The following is a 23,410-nucleotide window of genomic DNA, read 5'->3' as shown; positions in this document are numbered from 1 at the left end:
GGATGAGAGCAACAGAAGGGATGAAAGGAGGAGGAGGAGGAGGAGGAGGAGGAGAGGGACGGAGAAAAACTGCAAGCGCATTATGTTCAGGGTGAGTGGCAGGTCAGTTATTTTGCAACACTTGTGATAGTGTGTGTCATGCGAAGGCACATTTGTGGGTGTAAGCAGAACTGCATTTAAGTATTCGTATGTCTGCAGACTTCGAGAGGGAGAATGTGTACGACTGGAGAAAATTTGGATTAGTAACTGAAGTAGTTTAGAGTTGAAGGCTTTCTCTTGGGTGACCCGTCTGTGACTGCGAGCGCCAACGCGCACCACCACCTACAGTTCACACCAATCCAAAAGCTCCAAACTGCATGAGAGCGTCTCGTGAGGAGGGACTCAGACATATTAAGTGCTTTGTCCTCCAGGTGTTTGGAGTTGGGCCCAAACCGCAGGAGATATCGCATTTAACGGGACAGGAACGTGATTACAGAATTCAAGAAGCATTCATTTTCCAATCAGACACAGTTTGAAAAAGGCTGACGGCAAACAGTGGGACACATGCAAAACTGCCATGAATGGAGTCCACAGCGGAGTCCTTCTTCCTCCACAAAGAACTTCCAACTCAAGACTTTCCTAGCTGAAATCAGTCGTTTCAAAGACTGTGTTATGTCGGCTAAGGGGAGACCTTAAACCTATGATAAGTGATTTTCTGGGCCACTTGGGGGCAACAGGCACAAATTGTCTATATAACACTGACATATCATCATCTTTAAAGTCGATAAGGTAAGCTTGTTGGCACACACTTGCTTACATCTAGCAGCCCAGTATTCACTCTCTTCTAACACTATTTGTGGCCTCTACCAACTCGTGAGGGAAACGTAAGGCTCCTAAACGCTCCACTATGTTTACCATCTAGTTGTTAACTGTGTCTGTCTGCTGCTGGTTTTAAAGCAATTTCGCCAAAAATGATGTCAAGCGGGGAGCTGATACTTGCTATGAAGCTCTGTAAAGCCGAGGGGAGCTGCTGATTCAGGAGCTAACTCTCTGTAGGCTCGTCACTACAAGCAACCCCTTCCACACTGTCACATTGTCATTTGATACATGTTATTACAAAAATATTGTGATAGCCCCTTTAAAAAGAAAAGCTCACGTTTAGAGGATGCCAACTGAGTCAGATGCCAAGATTCATTTCCCCACCACATTCAACACAATATGGAATCTGTATCAAAAGACGAGCATATGGCAAAAACAAAGACAGTCAGCTATTAATTATGGGCTTTTATTGGCCCCCATCTTCAACTACGTTACTGCGCAATTTAGTCAGATACAACTGTGCTATTGCCATCTGGAGTAAGGGAGCATCAAAACAGAGCAGTATTGAGCTGCCTCTCTGGCACCAATATGACAGCTATCCACCAATGAAAAATGATTCCTCTCCAACTAGAAAGGCATCCTGGTGGAGCAGCGTAACAGAGCTGCCAGGGCCGTTTTCAGCACTTTATGTCCCTGATTTGCTCAGCTGTTTCCATCATTTTGGCTGCTCAACTGTATCCATCTGTAATAGTATTATCGATGTATGGAATGAAACTACAGCTACAGTTTACAAAAGGACTTTAGAATGTGAGATCCTACTTTGCAGTCTGAGTGATGGTGAAGCATTACAGGGGGGACAAATGCACTCACAACCAAAGGCTGTTACTCCTTTAAGTGTGGACACAAACACTGATCTGCAAGCAGATAAAGACTAGATGGTGGATAAAAATCAAAAATTCAAATGAGTGCTTGATAGTGGATCATGCTCCCTGGCACGATCTGTGCCAATGAAGTGCCAAAGAAAATCATTGTCACCTCCGTTGTTTGCCAATTCAATTTACCTCCCGGAAAATTTAATCCCCAAGCTGTGCAGTCGTGCGGGCTTTCCAACGGGAGGAAACAAAATTACAAAACCTCAGCATGGAGTGGGAGATTGGCTGCCACAGATGTAACAAGGCTGTTACAGAACTTCTCCAGAAAACTTTCAGAGCTGTTTGGTCACAGACTTAGTAGGGCATGTTTCAAAGGTGGAGTAAGTAATTTATTTTCTTAATAGTTAGCTGGGGTTTTAGGCTTTTGTACAGCTGGTCACATGAGCTTCATGCGGTTTTTGTCTTTTAGCTTCATAATGATACTGCCAATGCTGTGCAAGGACAAGGGAAATCCAACAGAGCCTTTATTTGGTGCAAATCATTCACTTGGTCACCATTGTAACAGATACTATTAGCAAGAATATGGATGGTCAACTACTGGATGGCACTTCAACGCCACTCAACACTAGCAGTAGAGTCACCAAATGATGCGCAACAAATTGGGATGGGGTACCACGGGGCACAAAATCGCCAAGTACAGAGCAAGAGCAAGGCCTACTTCATGCTTTCGTTCATTTCAAGTCTTCACCATGCACCAATTCACAGCCTGTGGTGAATCAGAGCAGCGGTTAACTCCTGGGCCTGGCCTCCAAAAAACAGGCGTACTTCAAAAGAATCCCAGCTAATATCGGTTTCTCAACTTTTTTTTTTTTTTTTTTGACTTTTTAACCTTCAGTATTTAACAAAGCTTTCTAAGTTCACTAAAGACCGGGTTGTTTATCTGTGCCAAGTAGATGCAGAATGTGGGAGCCTTTACAAAGCCATACTTCAAAGCCTCCACCAATATTATCATTACGTTTTTATGCCAAACAGCAAAGTGGCTTGCTTTCTCTGAAGTGTTGCCATGTCAAAAGATTAGAGATACTTTTAAGAACTTCTTACTTAAAATAAGGTGCTGTAGTCAAAAGCGCTCTGCTACAATTTCACTCAGCTCTGATGAAATGCTCATGCCTCCAAAAGTCAATTTTCTGGGCATCAGGAGCAAATGCTTGATTTGCAGACTGCAGAGGAAAATCACCAGAACTGGACTTTTCATGGTCTTCATGCAAGAGCTGTGAAATGTGCATCGAGTGCGACAAAAACAAGGTTTTTATATAAGCGTTTAAATTCCTCAACCGATGCAGAGGTGAAACTTTTCCAAAGGTGTGAAAAAACGCAACGAAACCAAACAACCAAAACAAAAACATTTGAAACATCTGACTGTGCAGTGTTCCAGGAATAGAAACAATTATCAAAATCTTCCAAATAGGATGGATTCCAACAGGATTTAGTCAGAGAGGGCCGTGCATACAGATGCATATACACAAGCCAATACAGACACTTGCTGTCTACACACACACACACACACACACACACACACACACACACACACACACACACACACACACACACACACACACACACACACACACACACTCCTTCTTTTCTCTCTCTCAAACACAACATGGAGGTTTGGGAGGAATTAGTTGAGTGGAGTATTTCAGAAGAACTGTAATATTTTGGAGCCCTGCTGTGAGAAGACTGCAGTCCTTTTATTTTAAAGAGAATACACTTCACTTCTTTTCTCTTGATTTCCCATTTCTCTCCTTTCACTCCCACCATTTACCTCAGGGGTTCTGCGAGCTTTTTCCATCAGTACCCCCTGTCTATACGGCTGGAAAAAAGAGATGACTGTAGAGACTCAAAGGGTGCACATCAAGCACTTAATGACTGACATTTGCACATTTTTTTCCCTTTTTTTTTTAAGGGGCACACATTCTACAAAAAGACTAGGATTGCAGCCTGCCCGTGTCTGAAAGCTACTAATCTTCACACTCATGCTCACATCCTTGTCAGTGCTGGACGTTGGCCAGTATTCGCCAGTACGGAGGTTTCTATCTTTTGATTTGTAGTGCAAAAACAAACAAACAAAACCCGGTCAACTGGTTAGGAGATCTGGCTGTTAAACATATACTTATTGGTGTTGATGAATACAGAGTAGACCAATCAATTGGCTAAGCTGATCAGCATATATCAGCTTATTACAGATACATATTGATGAATATGTTGGCTGGTAGCTAACAGGAAATAGTAGTTCAGAAACACTAGCTTTGAGCTAACTTAGAAACGGCATCTCTGTTGAATAATTAAAACACACACAAATCTTTATTTTTCTAATCTCCCAAATATCAATGTGGATATCTGCCCCCAAAATATCCAGTATCCAGCTGTCAAGTAACAAGCTTTGCACTGAACATCTGGTCAGACTTTTAGACGTGTTTCCTTATTGTTTGACCAGCTGACCGAATCAAATTTATTTAGGTTATCATTTAGTTATCATTTAGACACACTTGTGGCGAAACCGTTTTTTGTGTTTGTATTTTTCTGGTATCTTATTGGTCAGGGAGAAAGATCTCAATCCAACCACGGCACAGCTCCTCATCATCTCACAACTAACTCTTCCTTTTCATTTCTGACCTCCGATCACAGTTTACTGTCTCAATAAAGCACTTTTCGACTACTGCGATGGCCAAATTGTGGCAATAAAGTTTCAACCTGGGGTAATATGTCCCGAGCCAATCCTTTACAGCTTAACTGTCAGGCGCTTGACCGGCCAGCTCTTCCCTCCTCCTCTCACTCGTTACCTCATCACCTTTCGCTCCCATCCTTCAACCGCGCTTCCCCTCTCTCCGCTGTCTTCCTTCTTCTGCTTCCATCACGATGGCGGTACCTTACAAACTCATTTTTTTAACACGGCTGTTCCTTTCCCTAATCAAATCCGCTCTTCCCTGCCTCATCCCTCTCTCTGACAGTGATGGATGGCGGCCTTCACCCGTTTATCGCCTCTACATATTTCTCTGCCCATCCGCTTAACGACACGCATTCATACACACTGACTCTTCATCCCTCTTTTCCTCCATATTCCTCAAACTCCTTCCTCCTTCCCTCTTTTCCCACTCGCTCTCAGCTCTTCACACTGCCGGGTTTCAATTTGCCTCCACTCTCAAACCCCTCCTTCCACCATCTTGTGCACTTGTCTCCCATTTTCTTCTCTTTTTTTTTGTCGCTCCCCCTCACTGTATTTCATGCAGCTAGCCTCGCTTGGCATCCCTCGTTTGTTGTCCGTTTCCACATCCAATAGTGATACCCCTCTTCCCTGAGCTCTCTATACATTCTGGATGACTAAAGCGGACAGAATATGACAGAGGAATGACAGAGGAGTGATAGTATCAAAAGGATGAGTGGGCTTACAGTACACACGACTGCCGCACGAAGAGGCTCTGTGGGCGTGCTTTTGTTCCTTGCCTAGAGAGAGAGTGTGTGTGTGTGTGTGTGTATGTGTGTGTCGGCCTCCCTATAATTATGATTGTGTGGGAAGACTGTTTTGGTATGCTTGCGGTTGTTTCTGTATGCAAGCGCTCTCACCTAATATCAAGGGCCTAGATTATGAGTAAGAGTGCATGCAAGGAAATCTTAGTGTGCTTGAAATCATTCCTGTGTGAGTGAGTGTGTATGAAAGGCTGCCTCCATATTTGATTACTGCATTTGTGCCGGTAAGGCTTGTGTGTATTTTCAGATCAAACAGTGTCGAAGTGCATGTCAGGAATATGCAGCTGGTAGCTGAATGGCGTCGCTTTGTTCATTCATTTCTACCTTCAGCTTTCCACACCTAGCAACCAAACATTAGCCTCTTTCAGTTTTGACTGAAGCCTTGCGGTACCTATTCCAATCTGATCTATGGATTACCGCGCTTGCGATAAGTGGCTTTTGAGAGCTAATACAAATCCCCTTGTTTGTAAACACTGCAACATTCCCTAAGTCGATTATAGGCTAATGGCATTTGTGCATTCCAAAGTGGCTGCACGAACACATACGCCAATATGCTGATTTTGAAATATTCATGCAAAACACTCACATGTGCATAGTTTATTAAAGTTAGTGTGGTTAGCATGTAAGAGGGCCTGACATTTAGAATAGTCCAGAGGGTATTAAAGACTGAGAGCAAAAAGGGAAATGAGCCTTCAAAACTGACACATTACAGTTTTTTAAGTCATGCCTGAAGCTGTCCCTTAATTGCATGGGTTTGCGTTAGGTTCAAAAGCATCACCACAAAAAGGCTAAAGACTGTTCTGAAGCTATTAGCAGCTTCACATTTAGCTGGGTTTGGCCTCACCAAAAGGAGCGGCGCCCTCCTGGGACCACGGTGGGTGTTTAAACAGAAACTTTTGGAAGTTAGGGCGAGGTTAGGTTCAGCCTCGCAGCTCTGAGTCGTGCTCCAACACTGGGGATACTGAGCAGTTCCTTCCACGGACGCTTTTAGCTCATGTTCTCGCTCACTTCACGCAGCCGTCCTGCTCTCTCCACCCGCCTGCTTCTTGCTCTCTAGAAGGTTGAGGGTTCACGCAAGGTAGTGTAGCTAGAGGATTCCCAAAATAGATGGAGCAAAAGAAAAAAAAAAAACACAGAAAAAGACAAACCTAAGCGGCGGTGTCGGCGGCGGCGGATGCTCGTGTGGGACACATCCTTCTGAACGCACGCACTCCCTCAAAACACAAACCACTTGCCAGATGCACATGTAATTTCATGTGATGCATTTTTCACACACACAAACAGATTTTTCTTAAAATTTCATCTGCTCTGTGTCTGATCTCTTTTCTTATGTTTCTGTCATCTCCTCCTCTGTGATTTGTCTCTCTATCATCTATCTTTCATTGACTGACTCCCTTTATTCTTCCCTTCCCAAAAAAAAACCATCAAGCAGGCTGGATGCAAAGGAGCTCCTGGCCTTACTGCTATACTGCGATGCTTGCTGCTTTGGTGCGAGTGCAGGAGCAAGCGAGCGAGAGAATTAGTGTGCGCGCACGCTCACATCTCTGTGTTCCCTTCTTATTGCAAATTCAGCAGCAAACTCTTAAGAGAGAGTGAAGGCTTGCTAAGTGCAAAGAAATGTCACATTAATTCACACACAAGAACACACACACATTCACTAGATATGCATAGTGGAGTCTACATCTTCAACCATATACATTAAGTGTAGACACTGGCTGATGGTGGTGAAATGCAGAGGGGCACACATACTGTACTGCACCTGTGTGCTGCATCAGTGCAATGTATAGGATAAGACTTTATTGATCCCAAGAGACCAAATGCAAGTGCTCCAGCTGTGCAAGAAACAGACAAAAAGGCAGGTAAAGAGAAGGAAAAAAGACAACGCAAGTAAAAGCAGAATTAAAGAGCTCTATACAACACCCAGTATATGCACATGCTATCATGTGTGGTGCTGTTTAATAATTGCCCGAGAAAACTGAAAAAGTGAATTGTGAAGTAGCATTGAGGCAGCTGTTTCGTTGAGGTAATCTGATGTGAAGTGTGAGGATTTGAGAGCTTTATATCATGGTGACCTGAATATCTACACCCGTCTATCTAGACTTGTGATGGCTAATTCCAAGTTGAAACACTCTAAATGGGAAGTTGCAATCATCCATTAAATTCTGTTTTACATGCTATTTGGGGAAAAAAAATGCCTTTAAATTGGAGAAACTACATGTCCAAATACCTGTTTCTGTGTGCAAAATACTGCAAAGTAAACGTTTGGCTTGGCTTAGTTGGAGAAGTTGTCTTATTGAAAATGATTGATAAAGACTGATGGGAACAGATTAGATGTATCTGATGTTGTGCTACCTCTGCACACTGGCTCACATTTTATTTCGCCACAAGCAGCAAGCAGCAAGTTCATACTGTGTCCAAACGAGTGACCATGCCTCGCTATACAAAGTGACCCCCCTAATGAATACTCTACATACCTGTAAAAATCAATTACTCGTATGATTGCCACCTTTAAATGGAGAAGACAAGGAACAGCATCGAAAGAGGGCACAGAAGGAGAGGCTGAGAGAGAAAGAACGAGCGAGAGGAGGAGTGTAAACGAATGGGACAGGGTGTTATCCATCTCTCTGGGTCAGATCGATCACCAAGCAGACGGATCGGTTACACTCAACAAACTGTGCGTGTGTGTGTGTGGGTGAATGCTTCAATACTGCAATGCTCTTGTTGCAAATGAGATCTGCTCCCTAACAGGGATGACAGGGAGAAGGAGAAGCAGGGGTGGAAGGAGAAAGACTTCAGGGAGGTAGAAAGTGGTAGGAGGAGGAGTGAGGAAGAGCTAAGGGAGAAAAGTAGGAGAAAAAAAAGATCAAGATAAAGCAGATGATGGGTGAGAAAGCTGGATAAATGAAGGAGGTGAGGGAGGAAAGGAGGAGCGCATCTCAGAACGCGGCAGCAGATAGAACAAAGTCATGTGTGTGTGGCACGTAGGATCTAAGGGGGTGTGTGTGTGTGTGTGTGCATAGTTTGTGACTGAAAGTAGGAGCAGGACAGGCAAGGAGACATGGAGGGCAGCAGAGTCAGCAAGTGATAGAGAGACAAGAGAAAAAGACACAGGCGGAGGAGGGGAAAAGAGGGGAGAGAAGGTGGTGAGGTAGACCTGTGACTGATAACATTGTCGTACTCAGGTTGCCTCAAGGGCAGACAAGACGGAGGAAAGGAAAGAGAGGGAATGAGGCACAAAGAAAGAAAATGCGGAAATTTACAGAGCAGCCAGAGGCAGAAAGGGTTATAAGATGTGAGGTGAGCAAAGATGGAGAGACGGGATGGTAAAAGATAGGAAACACAAGGAGGAGCACTGCAGTGGGAGATAAGCGGTAGAGGATGGATGGCGAGGAAAGAAAGAGCAATCCCTAATAATAGAGTCAGAGGAAGAAAAGGAGAGGTAGGTAGGAGAGTGGTGGTGGTGGTGGTGGGGTGAAGGTGTGGGAAGGCATGTGACATTAGGAGAAGGATGTGATGGCTTTTACGAGAACGAGATGAAAATTAAACTGAGAGAAAATAAGAGAAAGAGCAGAGTAAGTCATGAGGAGAGAGAGAAAGCCCAAGTGAGAAAGTGTAGGGAGGAGGGAGAGTAAAGGAGGGGGAAAAAAGAAAGTGGGAGGGGGGTGAAGGAAAGATAAAGGTCAGCTGAAGGAGCGGAGAGACACAGACCTCACACCGGGAGAGTGCGTGAGCGTATTGACATTCAGTGTGCCACCGGTAAAGTAAGCTGTCTGAGGAGCAAGCATTAGCAAAGCACGGGGCTAAGCTGCTCGAGCCAAGGCTGAAGTGCCGTGCTCCTTCTACAACAACACCTGACGTTAAGGCTTTTCAGGGGCTGCCACCGCCACCGCCGAGGAGACACATTTCTAAGCGGCGTTTCACTTTTGCCGGAGCATTTTCGCATTTTAGTATGCACGCCTCCACGGGGGCTCAGGAGCAGTCCATGTTGGAAGTCGATTGCCCTGGAGACTGGCTGTCACTGCAGGCCTTTGTGACTTTGTCCCCCTCTCCTCCCACCACACACCCCCCTACCCCATCCTGCTGCAATCCTTTTTTTTTTTTTTTTTTTTAAGTGTTTGAAACTGATGACACCAGACCCAAGGAAATAACTATCAATGTAGTGTAAGTTATATTACCAAGACCCACTTGAGTATTAAGAGTTAAGTAGCAGAAATGGTCAATAAAAGCTCTGGTTTCTAACACCTGAGTCAGTGCAGACTTTTAAAGGTACGATGAACGGGCACAAACTTGTCTTTCTGCCCGTCCTATCAAAGAAGTGCCTTTTGCTCCTTAACTAATTGCCCATTGGTTTAATGTCCCTCCAAAACATTCTCTTTGAAGAGGAAATGCCTGACATTAAGGAAGTAATGATAGCATTTCAGTGGAGCCTTAAGTAATCCATATGTAATCTGTTCCCATCATCTTAGCGGGATACTGCTTCCTTCTCTTTAACAGTGGGAACATTTCGGAGTCTGCACTGGGTCTCTATCTTTTTGATGCTGACTTTCAAAAATGGGACACTGTAGCCCGTGTAATATATCTAATAGCGCTCACATTTTGGAGGTAGACCAAAGGAATCCATGTAACGGGGAGGAGAAAGGCAAAATGCTTCTGGAAACCCCCGAGCTTTGATATCGACACTGGCTCAATATCCCAGCTAAATGGTAAACCCTCTTCCAGTTCAATGCAGAAAGAGCAAAGCTAGCGCCTAATGGAAAATATTGAGCCAGCAATTTGCGTCAACCATTTTGCGTGAAGTCAGCATGATACACGGTTATGTCTGGCCGTTACTCAAAGTATTAGGTTGCATACTATATATCACTATATAACCACCATGCTCAAGGCTCTACTCCACATTGTTCCCACATTGCTCCATTGCCCCGTCTTCCTCCGATGCTAGTTGCTCTGTCTGTCTGCCTCTGACTCACCGTCTCATCCTCTCCGTCTCCTCTCCCCGGTCGCCGCGGCTGTTATCAACACTCCCTGTCACTCTCTCAGTATCTAGGTTACAGTTGCTATGACAACTATTATGCATGCCAATCAGGGGCGGTGACTCATCGCTATACCTTATTATCACATAGCCGTATTTAGAGGTGTTTGTTTGGAGATTTTCTGCATGACTGAGACTACAATGAGACCCTTGCACCCTTCGCTGAGCCTATGGAGACCTAGATTGTGCTCGACTTGAGTCTTGCTGCGGAATCAAGGCTGGTGACCCAATTTGATTGACTGACCCACAGTCTTAAGAAAGGGTCCGATGATGTAACACTTGCCTAATCCGCTCTTACAGGTTTCTAGGTAACTGTTACTATGGGGACCGGCTGTGTTCAGTCTTTTGGGATGTTGTTGCTAGGCAATAAGCTGAAGTGGTGAAGAGGTGCATTGGATTGTGCATGCTTGCAAGTGTATATATAAGAGATACGGGAAGAAAGTGTTTGTGGCAGGGGCGTTGACAATTTCTCAATATGGATTTTTTATGTTATGAAGCACCAAGTGGGCATTAGTGCAGAGTGGTACTCATTTAAGAGGAGGCCTTGGCCCACACAAGTATGCATGTGTGCAGAGCAGGCTCTCGTTCCAGCTCTGTCTAGTCAGAGTAGGTGGAAGACAGGAAACCAGACAGAAAAACATGCTTCAAACATCTCTTACAAAACAATGTCTGACCATGGAATGAGTCTGAAACCCATTTTGCTCTTTTTTTACTTCCTGTTCTCTCTTTTCGTCTCCCTCCAGGTCTGTGGATCGTCAGGCGTTCTACCATGCCTGTCCCCCCACCCCTCAATCCCCGCAGACAAAAACACCTGCCCCACACACACCTCCACCCCGAACAAAGGGCGGAACGTTCCACCCTCCCCTCCCTCTTCCATCCATCCATCCTCTCTCTTCCGCTTCTCCGTCCTCTCCTCGTCTCACCTTTGCCCTCCTCATCCCATCTCCTCCACTGCGCCTGTCCCAGGGCGACCAAAAGGACCCTTCCCGACTCAGTCACCCTCCCAGCGTTTCACTGGCTGACTCTGGTCACATGCTGCCTGCTGCCTTCTCTGATTGGAGCAGGGGAGACGTGGGGCGTGGTCTCGGCCTGTCCCTTCCACTGCGTGTGTCGAAACCTTTCAGAGTCGCTCAGCACGCTCTGCGCCGACAAGGGCCTGCTGTTCGTCCCCCCGCACGTTGACCGGCGCACCGTTGAGCTGCGACTGGCTGACAACTTCATCACAGAAGTGGGCGGGAGTGACTTTGTCAACATGACCGGACTGGTTGATTTGACTCTGTCGAGGAATACCATCCACCTGATCCGACCAATGGCCTTTGCTGACCTGGAGAGTTTGCGTTCGCTCCATCTGGATGGTGAGCCAACACAGTATTGCTATTTTAAGATAACTACAATCCTGCTGACTTGGATATTCATAGAAACACTGAATTCAAAAAATAAAATGGTATGAATTAACTCTGTGTCTAGGTAACCGCTTGACAACACTTGGACCCAGGGACCTCGCAGGTTTGGTTAATCTGCAACACCTGATAGTCAACAACAACCAGCTGGTCAAAGTCTCTGTCCAGACCTTTGACGACTTCTTGCTCACGCTGGAAGACCTCGACTTGTCCTACAACAACCTCAGGAGGTAAGCTTTTTGTCTCTGTTGTGATCACCCACGCGTCATGCATTCATACAATCCACTCTGTTCTGCTTTGTTAAGCAGAAACACGCTGTACTACTCTAGAGTTTCCTGTGCTCAGGTCTCGGTCTCAAGTGTATGCCGCAGACGCACAGCTCAGCTCCTGAAATTTCAGGGCACAGTGGAAAGGCCCTGTGTGATCACGCAAGAGTCAGCACACACAATGAAGAGAAACCAGCTCAAACTGCTGAGGCTGGAAGGAGAAGACTAAAAGCTCAGGAAATTGAAAGTGAATCAATTTTGATGAGGTCCTAATTTTCTGTGACTTCGATTTTGTTAAGATTTGATGAGTGCACGCCTGAGCTCACGACACTGTGTCTGAGTGAGCACTGCTATAGCTATTCTATATGGCTTGTCCTTTAGGGCACCGTGTAGCATTTCACCCATCTATATCTGAGACAGTGGAGATTTTTACAGCATCACTATGTATTGTTCTGGGCTGAAAAGTCAGAACATTGATGATATTCTCTATAAATCCTTTATTCTGCTCTTTATAGTGTCCCATTGTGTTGATGAATTCAGCAGCTTCTGGCTGTCAGTTCTGATTAAGGGGTTTCATCTGTCTCCTCTACAGGAGCTCTCTGGCCTCTCTCCAACCTCCACCAAGCCATAAGAAAAGTGTAAAGAGTTTTAATGATGCATCCATTAGCAACTGCTGTTCGCCCTTTTTACAGGTTACTGAGAGGAATCTCAACAGACTCAGATTCAGAGTGAGCCTGCATCGCTGATGTGTTGTTATCAAGGTTAAAAATTCTCAAAACTGGAGACGGATCATGTCATGAGAACTTTTTTTCTAGGCAGAGGGAAGACATTATCCTGGCGGGGAGGCCCACCTGTGTAATTTAATTGGATAGGAAACTGAGGGACACCTGGTGTCTCCTGCAGCTTAGATTTGTTCAAACACTGTTTTTAGCGGAGTTTTGCAGAGCAACTCTGCAACCTGAACCGATCTCACACGGTGTGTGATGATAGGCATCCTTGTCCTACTATATCCTAATCTAAAGCACGAACATGAATGAATGATTTGGTAACTTGATTTGAATCTAATAAACCAGTACGCATTGTACTTCTTTCCCCCCAACAGCTTATCGACTAGAGACATTCTACTGTAAAGACAAAGATGACTGACTGCTGTTTGTCATAGCTGTGAATAATGTACATAATTTTCTCTACATTAATGAAAATAACTAATTCCATTATATTCATCACAAAGAAAAATATCCTCCCTAACAAATGAGCTCTGAATTCAACACACTAATGTGTGATATCGAGTGGTAGCAGTGTGCTCAACACAGAGTGCTACAGTGTTTGTCAGATGACGCAAAGCAAATGTATGCTCTGCCAAGCATACATTGTGCTTTAGAAGAAGGAACACCGTGTACTGAACTCAACTGAAAGAGTTTAGGTGTGACTGACTCCAAAAATAAATGCATTACTTCACATTTTGCTGGTTCTCAGTCACCAGTTTTGACTCAATAATCCGTCTAAAAACAGCTCTTAAGTGAATGTTTGCACAAAGGGAATACTAAATGACAACAGCAATGGGTCACAGATGGAGCTGGTGAAATCCACAAAAAGAGATGGATTGAGAAGGAAAATGAACATCTGTTGTTGTCTGTCATTGCTATCGTCATTAATTAATCCTTGCTTATTCTTGTTTTCTGCAGAGTAATATAGGAAACCATTCAGCGCAAAGACAGTAAACGTTGAGCACACTCATCTTTTAAGAAGGTTGATTTCTTAAACATGATATATGGACTTTGTGTAAATAGTGCTATTGCAGCCAGTCAGAGCACAAGCCAGCATTCACCCATTCACACACAGTCATACACTGGTGGCAAAGGCTGCCATGCAATGTGCCGTCTACTCATCAGGAGGGATAACCAGTCACACGCACACTCTCACACCAGTGGCACAGCTATCGTTGGGGTTCAGTTTCTTGTCCAAGGACAGTGTGACATGTAGCCTGCAGGGGCCAGGGGCCAAATCATCACTGATTAATGGACGACCGCTCTACCTCCTCCTGCCTGATACAGTGTCAGTGTACCCACAAATGAAACTAACCGTCAGAGTAGCTAATATGTTGCCACAGCTAACATTAATTAGAAGAGTTATTCTCTAATTTTTCACTCTTAAATCTTGGCACAAAGTCTATTAATTCGATGAATGTTATGTTAATCTCCCTATCTTTCTATTTTATTGCTACAGGGTACCGTGGGAGTCCATTCAGAACATGGCCAGCCTGCACACGCTCAACCTGGACCATAACCTCATTGACCACATAGCAGAAGGAGTCTTCGGAGAGCTGTATAAGCTTGCAAGGCTGGATATGACCTCCAACAGGCTCCGAACCCTGCCTCCTGATCCCCTCTTTGCAAGGTAGCTCTTAAGCTTCGCCTTTTATGTTTCTCTAAGAAGTGGCTTAGTGGAAATATTCTGTGGCAGACAACACTGCCACCAAAGTGGTTTTTAACAGCGGCGCTCTGGCAGTGAAACACAGGGACACAATGTTAGTGTCACTCCATTCACTATCCAATTATCCACTGGTACAGAATGTACACACCACTTTAAATCATCCCACTTTCACCAGTACACAGACTGGAAAGTCAGGAAGCCAAACACTACCCTATCATTTGATTCCCCTTTTCTGTTCTGTTATCATATAGAAAGGAAGCAGTGGCTTGTTCCACACTGTGCGTGGCATAGAAAGATAAAGGAGCAAGCGGCTGCATGGTGAATAAAGAAGGCCCTTACAGCCTCTCAGGTCCACTTTTTGCATTGCATTGGACATTTTCTGCTTTAGGAAGGCTGGTGGCATGTAATGAGGGAGGTTAAGACAATCATTTTATTGTTGAGGTGCCAGCTAAGCTGCAAATAACTTTCACAGAGTCCACCTGCGACACATCGGCATCTGTGAACTTGCACTCAGCACAGCTGAGATTTAAACCAAATTGCTGAGGGGTTGTAAGGTCTCTGAGTCACAAATTGTTCAGCGAACAAAAAGAGAATGTGTTTGAGTGATTATGCTATGAAAGCCACCCATTTCATTCATGTGGTATAACAGCCTTTCAGAGTCTTTAGAACCATCTTACACAAACCTGCTTAGGAAGAAAGCTTAACAGAGTGGCTTTTTATGCCTTGATATTTCCAAATTATTCCAATTTTAATTTGCACAGGACAGCTACAAGATGCTCGTAACAGTGCCACTGCTAAGTATTGCTCCTGGGTTGGTTTGTAACTGCCTGCTGTAGACCATTTTAATGGTTTCTCATATTTTGAGCAGCGAGCTCTAGTAAAATTGCTGATGCAAGACCTCACTTTATAGCTAAAATATTTTTGTTCCTTTCAACTCCTCCTTTGAATCTTTAACAATTACATAGCAATAAAAACTCAAAATCAAAAGGAGTAAGTTGATGCAATTTTACAAAAAAACACAGGAAAGAAATGACCTTGACGCAGATGAAAAAATGTAACATGCTTACATTTATAACCGCGAGGAGGAATTGGGTAATACACACTTTTAAAGTGAGTTCAAAGTGGATTGATTTGCATCTGCAATTCAAATAATCAAGAATGTTGCATTTAAATAACCTTCAATTCCACTATGCCTTACAAATTTGTGTGAATGAACTGATTCGTGATGCCTTTTATGTTGTCATCTTCAGGTCCCAGACAGGTGCAATAAGCCCCACCCCCTACAATGCTGTCATAAGCTTAAATTTTGGTGGGAACCCGCTGCACTGCAATTGCGAACTGCTCTGGTTACGGCGCCTCATCCGTGGAGACGACATGGAGACGTGTGCCACACCTGCTCACCTGGCTGGAAGGTAAAAATCATCAAATAAACAACAGATTATTCCTCTAAGTACTCAATTTTAGAACCAACTGTTTATCCTCATCCTTTTCATCAGCGAAGCCTACTTCAATGTCAAGGGAAGCAAGGCATCATTACAACAATGATGTGTTGAGCTAAACTGAATATCACACATCAGTGTTTCCCAACCTTGTCCCAAGGCCAATCTGTCCTACAAGTTTTTGCTCTGGCCCTGTTTTAGCACACGTCCAATTACAGGCCTCACATTTTGTGACACCTTAATTGGATCATTGCGTATGCAAGAATAGAACTGGAGCAAAAACCCGCAGGGCAGGCAGGCCTTGAGGACTGAGTTTCGAAACAATGTGGTATTGCTCCAGTCATTATTCTGATACCTCACACCTTCTCCTCCCTGCAGCTCTATGCTAGAATTTTCCAGTGAGACCCTGAAACCAAAAGTATGGTGTGAAAACAAAGGATTAAGGAAAATGAGCATCTGTTGTCGTCATCTGTCATTTTATGCGGAGCAGCTTGGGTAATTGTTCAGACTGTTGTGCGTTATTGAACTGTACCATTAAATTAATAGACAAGAGCACATAGATCTTTAGGTTAATGGACTATGTTGATGTGCCAAACCCACCTCGGGAGGATAAAACAAAATCCTGTACTTTGCCAAAAAGGTGATTCTGCTCTCCCTCCCTCACTCATTGTCTTCGTCCTTCCCTTTTTCTCTCAGATATTTCTGGTCGATTCCTGAGGAGGAGTTTACTTGTGAACCACCTCTGATCACCCGTCACACTCACAAGCTGTGGGTGCTGGAGGGCCAGCGAGCCACTCTAAAATGCCGTGCCATCGGTGACCCTGAGCCAGTAATTCACTGGGTTTCTCCAGATGACCGCATCATTGCAAATTCATCCAGGACCAGCTCCTTCAGCAACGGGACCTTGGATATCTTAGTAACAGTCGCCCGGGATGACGGGGCATACACATGTATCGCAATAAACGCAGCCGGCGAAGCAACTGCCACTGTGGACCTGAAAATAATTCCCCTGCCTCACCGGGGAGGAGCGGGTGGAAACACAGGGAATAACAACGGAAACACCAAAAACAACAGGAATGTGACCAATGGGATTTTACGGAACGACCCAGGCTCTTCGGATATCAGCACGGGGAAAAACGGAGGGATTAACAACGGCGCGGGACGTGGAGGAGAGGTGGAGGATGTGAGAAGAGGTGCAGGTGAGGACGATGAGGGCGACAGCAGCAGGGTCTCCGAAGGGGAGAGGGCCGATGGAGGGAGCATGGAGGACGACGAGGGGGACGAGGAGGAAGGAAGGATGGTTGGAGTACAAGGGGTTACGTCGACTTCGGCGCAGGTCCGATGGGACTTGGGGCGTTTGTCTACAGCTTACGTTGTCTGGATGTATCAGATACAGTACAACTGCACCGCCGACGAGACCCTCATCTACAGGCAAGTTCAACTTCTGCTATGTAACACTCACTATACAAACAACAGGAGCCAATGAGAAATGCGACTTTTGAGTAGCTTAGACACTTCCCAAGAGGTAACAGCTTCTCCTCTACACGCAACCACAAATCATTTTTTGACTGTCAGCGTCTTCCTCCCTCAAACAGTGGATATCCTGTTTTCATGCAAAACTCCTTAAATATTTATCCATTACAGCATGACACTTCAGTAGTGCAACTGTTCACCTTGTACATGGACGGGTGGATAGCTCAAGGGAAGGATGAATGGGTAGACAGATGAAGGGATAGAGGGGCAAAGGTAGTAAATAATTCATCTCCATCACTGCATGACACTGAAACCCAACAGGTGGATAGTCAGTGCATATGGATGAGAGTAGAACGGGAGGACGGGGGGATTTTCAGGGGGGCTGGGGGGCTTTCCAAAATGTGTGACAGTGTGGAACATGAAAACGTCAAGAGGCAGAAAAACAGCGCCTGACTCTGAACGCATGTCTCCGGCAACATGTGCATGTCTGATAAAGCAACACGGGGTCTTGATGGGACATGTCATTCTCAATTTGAAGGAACGTTTAAATCTTCAGTTAGCCGTGCCATTTAGCATTTAAGACGAGATTCCTCACACTTCACTGTCCATGTTTATTTGCCGTGTGCTCAGTGGAAGAAAAGTAATCAAACATTTATAGAGAATGGATTTGAGGTTAAGGGCTGTTCTTGTTATCACAAATTATTTAAGAAACCACACCCTGCCTTACAAGTTTAGGCAACTTTTGGAAGAAAGGAAAAAAGAAAACATGAGGTAAGCCTTTGCAGAGCTGTCACTCTCAATCTCACTGTTTCTATGCATTGCTGTGAGCCGGTCTGTATACAGTAGCTGTGGGCCTTGCAAAAGGAGTTTTATACTTTGCTTGCTAACACTGCGAAACTGTGAGAGCCTTAAAAACCAACTTCTCTAACCCGAGAAAGACAGGTAGAGACAGGAAGTCAAAATAAAGATGAGGAGTAAATAAGTCTGACATGAATGGATGCGTGATAGGAGTCTTTCTCAAAAGATGACAGCGTGTCTACTTGGAGTACAGTGTTATTTCACTGTACATGAATTATGCCTGCGTGCATTCAAGTTTACTGCCACAGTATTTATAACCATAGACTGATGAAACATTTATGTGTGCGGTTGTTTGCTCCAGCAAAACAGTGGCTGAAACAGTGGCAGTGAAGATGAAATGAGAGGGAAGGTGAAGTGAGGTTGGAGAGGGACTGCAGTCGTGGCATTATTTGTGTTTGTTTTTGATTTCACCGCGCGCTAATGCAGGGCTGGAATGCAGTTTCCCTTATATAAGATGGTATTAAGCTGGAAGTGGTATTGAGAAGGGGTGAAGGGAGCTAACCGTATGACAGGAAGGGGACAGATGATTGGAAATATGAAAAACTGTCCAGGTATAATCAGACGATATTGAGGGAAGGCGAGGAAGATGGCAGCCAAAGGTGAATGGAAAAAAGACAGAGGGGGAGGAGAAGCTAATGGTTTGAGTGATGGATGCGCCAGAAGGGAGGAACAGGTGAATTTTAAGATAGGAATGGCGCCTCAGAGATTTCGGAAGGGACTGAGGGAGCAGAGAAAGATAGTTGATGGGCTCTACCCAAATCACCTTGGGAGAAATTGAGATGAAAGAAGGATGGGTGAAAGGAGAGAGAATGACAGACAATAAAAGGGGAGAAGAGAGGGAGGTGGGCCCAAATGGTCCTCAAGGAAAAAAGCAAGGGTGGAGAGAGAGAGAGAGAGAGAGAGAGAGAGAGAGAGAGAGAGAGAGAGCGAGAGAAAGGGGAGGCATTTAAATCCACCAGTGAAATAGAAAAAGACTGAAAATGTGTGTACACAACAGAAAACCACCTGGGTAAGGAAAGAGAGAGGGTAGAAGTTAGGAGGAACAACATAGTGACAGAAAGCGAAGAGGCAAAGAAGCCCACGGAAATCTGGAATAAAAGAAAGAGACTGGAAGGATTCCTTTACAAAGAAAACAAACAAACAAACAAACAGAAAGGAATAATGTCACAAGGGAGGTAGAAGAAGAAATGGAGACGATGGTGTGGTGAAAGCCCTGCAGCGAAGCTCTCTGCTGCTCGGTGGAGGGTTGGGTGGATGAAAGGACAGAGATGAAGAGGTGTCCCTTTGAAATGCCACATAAAAACAGATGAGTTCAGATTCTGCGCAGTCCCATGACACATTTGTGGCAATTACACATGGAGAACTAATTACATGATTGAATTGAGTGAACTGAATGAGATCTTAGCTCCCTCGCTGATCAGCTGCGGTAATTCCTCTATGGAAAATACTCAAATAATAGGGGAGCCGGCTTGCTGCTTAGCGATATCGAGTGGAGGTGTTTTATCTCTGGAAGGCAAAGCATATACATCCGGAGAGACAAATAGACTGCCTCATGCACAGCGTCGAAAGAGCTGAAACAACACCTTTGACAAATTTGCAACACAAACTGACCATTTAGCTCGATAAGGGGAGCATTTCTTCCAGGTTTGTTGCATTGGATTGCATTAAACTGCACAGCTTTTAGCAATATTACTTCAAATCCCAGATGCCCCTGGTTGAATTTAGCTCCTGCGAACCGAAGGGCGACGCAGGTAAAACGTCCTTCTCTGAGGGAACAAACTTTAAAGAAATAATGGAACGGCAGAATGAGTAGAGGTGAAGGCTCAGCTGTGCAGCTTGAGACAAGAAAATGCTGATAGACGCAAAGAGACTCACACAGGAACAAAACAGAGGAGAGATAAGTGAGAAAGCCTGAGCCGAGGCAACGGGCGCCACTGGAGAGAAGCTGAAAATTCAGCGATCTGAAGTTTGACTAAACTCTGAACAAATCGCACTGCCAACAAAACAGATGGAGGGGATAACAGTCTCAAAGGAGATATAGCAAGGGGCGTGTTTTATGCGAATTTACTGACATTTACTGATGTCGCTTATCTGCAGTGCAAGTTTTACTTTCCAAAGTACAGACATGGCAGAGTCACACCAGATTAAGCTCACAAATGACCTCAGCAATTATTACAAATTGCCAGAGGTCCAGGGGTGATACTAGTCCCATGTGAAAAGGCATTTAAATGTAAAATTGAGATATAAACTCCGAACCGAACTGGAAAAGAGAAGAAGGTTGAAAGAGTAGACATGGAGTCTGAGGGCTTTGAGGGAGGAAGCGGGGAAATCTGTCTCAGAGGACAGATAAAGAGGAAATGGAAGGGTGCAGTGTTTGAAAGGAAGCATGCCACAATGAGGCCAGTATAGATTCCTATCATGCTATCAATGTGCCAGCGCCAACCGCAATATCACACCAGCAAGCAAGACTGTGAAGAGCGGAGTCAGCCAAAGGAGTCTGTCTTATGAATTCAAAAGGAGAGAATGGACGAGTGAGATTTCAGGCTTCCTATCAGGGATTTCTGTTCAGATTTTGTTGTTGCTGCTGCTGCTGTATGTGAGCTTTGGCAGGTGGAGAAAAAAAAAAAAACACCAGACAGGCTGAATTGAGCTGAGGGAGAGAGACAGAGAGGAAAACACAGGATTTAAGAATGGAAGGCAAGAAAAGAGGGAAAAAAGCAAGTATCTAGGCTCCAGCGTGACAAAAAGTCAGCTACATAGAGAGACAGAGGTATATGCCGTATATATATATATATATATATATATATATATATATATATATATATATATATATATATATATATATATATATATATATATATAGATTAGAGATGAGCTGCCAGATTTAGCCATCTTTAAAGGTCAGTCGTATGCGAAACAACAGCCCCTATTCTAGTAAGGCCTGTCAAGTTCTGATGGCTTCTGTGACAGTGCCAGGTGGGATGTCACCCACGTGGCATCCGCTGGGCACCACTCCCCCCAGTCACCCTCAGCTCCCCTGACACCGTCAACCGAGCCTCCTTCCTGGAGCTCTGCCACCACACTCGAAATTTGATTGTAAGAAAATGCCCTCGAAGCTCAGGAATAGAATAACCAAGGTTCCAGAGGTTGCTGGGAAAATATCAGCAATCACTAAATTGGCACGTCTTTCTCGGCCACACATGGGCACAGGCTACCTGAAGGACACAGGACAGGAGAAAGAACGTCCCTCCATGCTAATGAGGTAGCATTTGGAAAGCGACCTCTGTGGTACCATCTGTTAAAAAATTCTCACCGGCAAGATTTCATGCAACAATTTCTCCTTTGTAGGAAGGCGTGAGCTTAAGAGTTTAGCTGTCAACCGCCACAGAACATACACCACGATCCAAAAGCCCATCAGCCTTACAAAGCATTGTGAAAGCTGGTGATGTGCATGTTGGTTCTGTGGTAGTTGTGGTGCTGAATTAGAGTGTATAGTGTTATTTTGCCCACCTTGCGTAGATACAAAGGGTTGACAGCTCCTCTGTGCATTAAGTGAATTGTGCATAAAGGCTTCAGATCCATATTTTCTGTTGCAGGACTACTTTATAGGGATTGTGTCACAGTATAGGCATCACTGAGCCCCACCTGTGTGTGTATACTGAAATCTACATACATTTTAATACCTATGAATCATATAAGTAGCAGTCTGTTGCTTTCTATTGTGCTGCTGCTGGCTGATGGACTTTTAAAATAATGTTTTCAGTACTTCACTGGCACATAAGGTATGCCAGTGGGGGCATTTGTATGACACTTGGTGGATGTCTGAGGCAAAAGTTTCTTATTAGATTTTGGAAGTCGTCTAAGTGTGCAGGCAGGAGTGTAAGGGCTTTGACAATTGTCAAGATTTTGCCCCAGTCACAACAGGATCAACCTTCCTGCCAAGCCTGACACCGAGTTTAATGGGAACAGAAATGATCACAGGGACAGACAGAGGAGGAAGTTGGAGGGAAAATCATGCAGAGCTAAAGAAATAATGAGAATAATGAAAGGAGAGTCTCAGAAAAGGGACGCGCAGTTAAAAAGGACAGGGTGAGAGTTTGACAGCCACGGGAAAGGTGCACGCTGAGACACAGACAGATGAGAACATGGGTAATGAGTCACAGAAGCTGGGGGAGAGAAGAAAAAAAAAAATGGAGATAGAACCTGAAAATTAGAAACATGGCAATACCCTTGGTGTTCTGCTGCTCCTGCTAATTATATAGCATAATTGACACAGAGCACTGAGCTGGTGTATAAATACATTTGAAAATATACAGAGGCTATTTGCTCGGCTGAACCATGCCATGTGGTATACTATATAACCTATTTCGCTCCACTGGAGATATCAAACATCCACATGCTTTCACTTTCTGTCATGTTGCACGCAGCTCTTCTTATTGTACAATATGATAATGCTGGGGAAACTAATATAAGCATCCTATTTTATTCCCGTATGAGCCAATACAAGAAATCATACAAGAAACATGAGAAGTGCATCTGCTGACACGGGCAAAGATAAGGATGTAAGGAGAGAAGAGGCAAAGATGGAGGCAGGAAGAAGTTAGACGACCAGAAGGATGGATGAGAGGGGAGACAGGGACAAACATGGGATTGAGAGTTGTACCCAAGAGGGAGGTGGAATTAAGGTTAAAGCACTGTTTCCATACATGAGAGGTAGAGGATGGGAGGAGAAAGGGTCAGCACTCAATACATCACGTATGCAATACTGCAGGGTCAGACGGAGGAGGAGGAGAGTGAGGGAGGGAGGTTGAGAGGGACGGGCAGTGAGATTCACACCATGCTCTATCATGTGGTTACAATTAAATGAAGAGAAACGATGGAGAAATAATGGCGAAAGACAAATACTGGGGGATTGGGGAGAAGAAGGAGGTCACATAAAAAGGAGCGGAAATGAGAGAGAAAGCAACTGAATCAGGCGGCGCGGGAAAATCAGGCCAAATGAGGGAGAGCCGAGTGAGAAGGATAGATTAAGGAAAGCGAAAAGACAGAAGGAGGGATGAAACAAAATCCAGAGGGGAGGGGTAAAAAAAAAAGAAAAAAAAGAGTGACAGAGATACAGATCAAGGAAAACAGAGGAAGAGATCAGACAAAATTGAGGGAGACAGCCAACAAGACAGTAAACAGTCCAACAAATCAAGTCCAAAAATGGAGGAAAGGGTAAGCGAACAAAAAACATGACATGGGAAAAAAAAAGAAAAGGAAACGAGGGCAGTATAGATGTCAGCCACAAGAGGAGATAATTGCTTTGTTGTTC

At 44.5% G+C, this 23,410-nt stretch overlaps 2 protein-coding genes across 2 annotated transcripts in view; one reads left to right on the top strand and one right to left on the bottom strand.

Moving 5' to 3' along the window:
- Positions 1–23,410, bottom strand: part of LOC139351094 (pyruvate carboxylase, mitochondrial-like) — a 251,754-nt gene that overhangs the window by 77,917 nt on the left and 150,427 nt on the right. The window lies entirely within an intron of this gene.
- Positions 1–23,410, top strand: part of LOC139351093 (leucine-rich repeat and fibronectin type-III domain-containing protein 4-like) — a 38,793-nt gene that overhangs the window by 8,213 nt on the left and 7,170 nt on the right. Inside the window, exons 3-7 of the mRNA XM_070992771.1 lie at positions 10,971–11,582; positions 11,695–11,857; positions 14,120–14,290; positions 15,577–15,738; positions 16,462–17,196. Coding sequence (XP_070848872.1) covers positions 10,997–11,582; positions 11,695–11,857; positions 14,120–14,290; positions 15,577–15,738; positions 16,462–17,196 — 1,817 coding nt within the window. The 5' untranslated portion in view covers positions 10,971–10,996. The remainder of the gene's footprint in view (positions 1–10,970; positions 11,583–11,694; positions 11,858–14,119; positions 14,291–15,576; positions 15,739–16,461; positions 17,197–23,410) is intronic.

The sequence above is a fragment of the Chaetodon trifascialis genome, chromosome 23, assembly GCF_039877785.1.
Source record: "Chaetodon trifascialis isolate fChaTrf1 chromosome 23, fChaTrf1.hap1, whole genome shotgun sequence".
NCBI classification, from domain to species: Eukaryota; Metazoa; Chordata; class Actinopteri; order Chaetodontiformes; family Chaetodontidae; genus Chaetodon; species Chaetodon trifascialis.
This window is presented reverse-complemented; position numbering and strand designations above follow the sequence as displayed.